The following is a 5,192-nucleotide window of genomic DNA, read 5'->3' as shown; positions in this document are numbered from 1 at the left end:
ATATATATATATATATAATATATATATACTATATATATTAAATATATAATATATATATATATATATATATATATATATATATTATGTGTATAATACATAATATATATATATATGTTAATATACGTATATATACACTAATATATACATATATAATATATACATATATATATATATACATATATATATATATATATATATAATATATATATATATATATATATATATTATATATATATATATATATATAATATATATATATATCATATATATATATAACTATATATAATATAATATAATATATATATATATATATATATATATATATATATATATATGCTATCATATATGTATATATACTATTATATATATATATCATATATATTATATCATATATATATATACATATAGATTAATATATATTATACATATGATATAACATATATTATACATAATATACATATATATATATATACATATATATATATATATATATATATATTATATATATATATACGTATTATATATATATATTATATATATATATATATATATATATATATATATATATATTATATTATATATATTATATATATATATATATATATATATATGTACTTGTATGTATAGTATACATATATATGATATGTATGTATACATATATATGCTATGTATGCTATACATATAGATGTATGTAATACAATATAATGTATGTATACATATATATTATGTATACAGTATACCATATATATGTATACATGCTATATATATATGTATGTAGTATACATTATATATGCTAGCCATGTATATCATAGATATGTAGGATATACAAATATATATCATATGTATACAATGTAATATAATATGTATATATATATATATATATATATAACTATTATATATATTATATATATATATGTATATATAATAAAAATATATAATATATATATATATATATATATATATATATATATATATATATAGTAATATATATATAGCTATATATAAAAAATAAAAAATTATAGTATATATATATATATATATATATATACTATATGCTATATATATATATGTATATATATATACTATATGCTATATATGTATATATAGTATATGTTATATATATTGTTATATATGCTATATCTATATATGTATATATATTATATATGTATATCTATATATATATATATATATATATATATATATATATATATATATATACTAATATAATATATATACTATATATATATATATTATATATATATATATATATATTATATATATAGTATATATATATATATATATATATTATATATATATATATATATATGCTAATATTATATATATGTATTATATATATATATTCATATATATATATATATAATATATATATATATATATATAGCTTATATATATATAATAGTATATACTATATATATAATCATACAACATATATATATATATATATAATGCTGTGACTGTGTGTGTGTGTGTTCATGTGTGTGTGTGCTGTTGTGTGTGGTGTGTGCTGTATATATATATATATATATATATAGTATGTATGCTATGTATGTATGTATAATATGCTATATATGATATGCTATGTATATATCGTTATATATATATGTAGTATATATATATATATAATATATATTATATATATATATATATTATATATATATATATATATATATATATATATATATATTTATATATATATATATATATATAATATATAGAGTCCGTTTCAAGTACGCATCATGCGTACGCATTTTGAGCCCGTCTGGACTTTTTTGCAAAAAACCAAAGCCAACAGGCAGCAGCGATTAATACAAGTGCTCCTGACCCTATCTTTCTTTCTCTCTCTCTCTCTCTCTTTCTCTCCCAAAAAAACCCCAATCCCTCCTCCATCAAGCCCCAAAATCGGAGCTCATCTTCGACGGCGTCACCAACTCCTCCATACTTCACCGACTTCGCCGACTTCCCCTTCGATCTCCGTCGATCTCCCTCGAGCTCTCTAAGTGATCTCCCCCAACTTCGCCAACTACCCCCTCCTCCGTCGACTTCCCCCCTACTCCGTCGACTTTGATCTAACGGACTCCGTTAAGGGACCATGAACGGTAACGGAAAGGTGTACGCCTCGTTAGAAATCGATAATGGAGAGAATCTCGATAATTTGAGCTCGATTTCTGTTGTAATGGTGCTCAAAACTCTATTCTTTCTACTTGTCTGGTACCTTTTCAGTACTCTGTTGACGTTGTCTATTTCTTTTCAATTTATGCAAGTATATATATGACTCCATATTCTCTTTTGCTGTTGCTCCAAATCTAACTACGACTTCACTTTGCTCCAGATATTGAGCAACAGGGTCATTGTGGAGGGATCAGAGAAGCACAGCTCTCTCAATGAGGGATCCATTCTCTGGATTACTGAAACCAGGTTGCCACTAGGAAGAATTGATGAAATATTTGGACCTGTGAAGAATCCCTTCTATGTTGTCAGGTACAACTCTGATGATGAAGTTCCTCAAGGAATTAGCATTGGTGTTGCCATCTCTTTTGTTGTGGATTTTGCCAACCATATTCTAAATGAAAAATACCTCTATGAGAATGGGTATGATGCATCAGGTATCGATGATGAGGAGGCTGCTGACGAAGTGGAATTCTCTGATGATGAAAAGGAAGCTGAGTACAAGAGATCTCTCCGTCAAAGTAAGCGAGATGCAAACTATGGGAAACAGGGGACTGGGTTTGGCAAGAAAGCTAATTATAAGGGTTTAGTTGTAAAGAGAGGTCGACAATGTGTAATATTTATGCTTCTTATATTTAGGACTTTAGTTGTGTAAATTTGAAGCAGTTGTATCCCTAATTTGAAGCAATCTTTGTGTAAATCTTGGCTGGCACTCTATTATAAATGAAAACTTGTCTTCCATTCTGAGTTGCGATTTGTAGAGCATGTTTATATTGAGAATATTCCATTAGTGCCTTTGAATCTATGGTTGCAATTGATGTTTCTCCACTACATTTGTTGATGCTTGTGTCTTGAGGCGTAGTAGGTTGCGATGTGAATATTCTTCTTCAAAAGGGAAAAAGCTGTCAGTAACTTCCAATGAATTTGTTACCATCTCAGCAGTTTGGAGATCAAACTTACAATCTCCAAAACTTACAGCTGGAGGGCTCCCCGGTAACTTTCAGTGGTTTGGTGGATTGTCATCTACGTCGGCTCTCGCTGGGATCACGAGACAAGCTGGATTTAGTCATGTGCCCTTTGGATTTAGTCTCGCTGTAAGTTTGGTGATGGAGCACAAGCCCTCTGCTTGGGTTGTTGGCTTTGATATGAACCTGTTTGCTGCTGCGTACGCTGTCAGTATTCACTCTTCACACTTATCATGGAATGTCTTTTTTTGTTTCAGGGGATTGTGACATCAAGCCTTGCATATTATGTACAAGGGATAGTGATACAAGAGAGGGCCAGTTTTTGCCTCGGCTTTTAGTCCACTGATGATGATCATAGTCGCAATCATGGGTTCCTTACATTCTACATAACCACAAGGCAATCTGCTGATTTAGCTGAAAATAATCAAACAAATAACGCACAAATGAAGAGGAATGCTCATAAGCAAACACAATAGGTGCATACATAACAAGAAAATTCACTGTCTATGTTTCAACAAATAATGGATATACACAACATATCAACAACAAATTGAAAGAGATTGCAACTCTCAAACTCACATATAATGAAATCTGTTGCAAAACAACACAGTTACAACAATGTTTCGTTTACTACATTTGGTCCTGCAAAACAACACGGTTACAACAATGTTTCGAGTTCATGCATCAATGTTTCGGTTACAACATGAAGAGCTAGTAATACACATCATAGCACAAAGTTGCGAACTGCTCAAGAGCAGATAGCAGCTCGGTTTGAAGCTGTCAGAGAGGATGAGTACACATGACAGCTTGGTCGTTTGAAGCATAAAGATCTCCTGTTAGCAGCCATGCCATAGGCCTATATAAAACATGAGCAGCATTATAGATTAAGCAGCATTATAGACAATACATTAATGAATGATATGCAGATATTTGTTAAGTTCTTTAAACTGATGACTCATTACCCTCTTAAGTAGTAACCTCTTGTGAGCAGCCGTCTTGAGTAATAAATATTGAACCAAAAGAGACTCTTAAAACTAGAAAAGGTTGTTCATGTCATTTGGCGGGTCTTGTTCTGAAGATGAACATTCTTCGTGGTTAAAGCTTTATGTGTAGAAGTAACTGAAAAAGATTTGTAGTCCACAAAAACTAATATAAAAAAATGAAGACACATTAAACTTGATACCTTTCAAAAACAGATCCTTGAATATTTGCAATATCTGTGAACTGAAGCATAGACGCTTGATTTTTTGCACTAAACCTCTTACATATATCATGATCCTGCAATTGAAAAATAATCATAAGAAGCAAAAAAGGTGAGGATAAGATACTTGTCAATTGCTCATTAGACAATCATAATATTTGAAAACGCCAATTACAACATACAGTAATCTCTCCACTTTCTTGGCAATCAAGCAAGGATGAAACATAAAGATCATGAAATAAGTACTTGTTCTTCACAACTATTTTAAAGAACAAGGGAAGAGATATTTGCTACAAAATTCTTCCATACTAGATGGTGACAGACACAGGAAAAAGTTACACAGGAAAAAGTTATGTGGTAGAAAGTTGCTATTAAATTATTCAATTCCTGTAAGTTATCTCAAAATTGGTCCATCAAAACATTGAAACTTCTATTAGGTCCCCAATTCCTATAAGTTATTTCAAATTAATCCCTAAACTCACCTAAATGCGAAAGCAAACACCAGGATAAATATCGGTGCTGCAGATTTGCACTGCAAAACAACATGAGACCAAAGATTATGAAGATGCACAACATATATCATTCATATATAACCCAAAAGAACGAACCATTGTCGCAAATGTAACTGATATGAAAACAAGGGACTCATTGCTCAGGTTTACATCCAAGGCAGTAGCCAATCCCGTAGGCACAACCCCACAGAACAAAACCCCACAGAACAAAACCCCACAGTAAGTCCTTATTTTTATACTTTTCCAATTCAAAGATCAAATATTTCTAAAAATAGACACCTCTAAAGAAGTAATCCCTCCATGTCATGGTCGGGCCGCTTCTATCTT

The 5,192-nt window shown here is 29.3% G+C and overlaps 2 protein-coding genes across 5 annotated transcripts in view; one reads left to right on the top strand and one right to left on the bottom strand.

The window, feature by feature from the left end:
• Positions 1-2,990, top strand: part of LOC109831215 (H/ACA ribonucleoprotein complex non-core subunit NAF1-like) — a 14,912-nt gene extending 11,922 nt beyond the window's left edge. Inside the window, exon 3 of the mRNA XM_020398552.1 lies at positions 2,298-2,990. Coding sequence (XP_020254141.1) covers positions 2,298-2,842 — 545 coding nt within the window. The 3' untranslated portion in view covers positions 2,843-2,990. The remainder of the gene's footprint in view (positions 1-2,297) is intronic.
• The window catches only part of LOC109831515 (probable sugar phosphate/phosphate translocator At1g06470), a 2,038-nt gene continuing 624 nt past the window's right edge, over positions 3,779-5,192 (bottom strand). For 2 of the 4 annotated variants that reach the window (XR_002244438.1, XR_002244439.1), the window contains exons 2-7: positions 5,145-5,192; positions 4,962-5,047; positions 4,836-4,885; positions 4,336-4,430; positions 4,115-4,224; positions 3,779-4,008 (exon numbers count right to left, since the gene is read on the bottom strand). The exon at positions 5,145-5,192 is cut by the window's right edge and continues 122 nt beyond it. Coding sequence is in view for 1 of the 4 variants with exons in the window: in XM_020398850.1 (XP_020254439.1) it covers positions 3,989-4,008; positions 4,336-4,430; positions 4,836-4,885; positions 4,962-5,047; positions 5,145-5,192 (299 nt within the window). In the remaining 3 variants the exon portion in view is untranslated. The remainder of the gene's footprint in view (positions 4,009-4,114; positions 4,225-4,335; positions 4,431-4,835; positions 4,886-4,961; positions 5,048-5,144) is intronic. The other 2 variants (XM_020398850.1, XR_002244440.1) reach the window with 2 other exon arrangements.

The sequence above is a fragment of the Asparagus officinalis genome, chromosome 2, assembly GCF_001876935.1.
Source record: "Asparagus officinalis chromosome 2, Aspof.V1, whole genome shotgun sequence".
Taxonomy (NCBI): Eukaryota; Viridiplantae; Streptophyta; class Magnoliopsida; order Asparagales; family Asparagaceae; genus Asparagus; species Asparagus officinalis.
The sequence above is the reverse complement of the archived record's forward strand: the minus strand, read 5'-3'. Positions and strand labels throughout refer to the sequence as shown.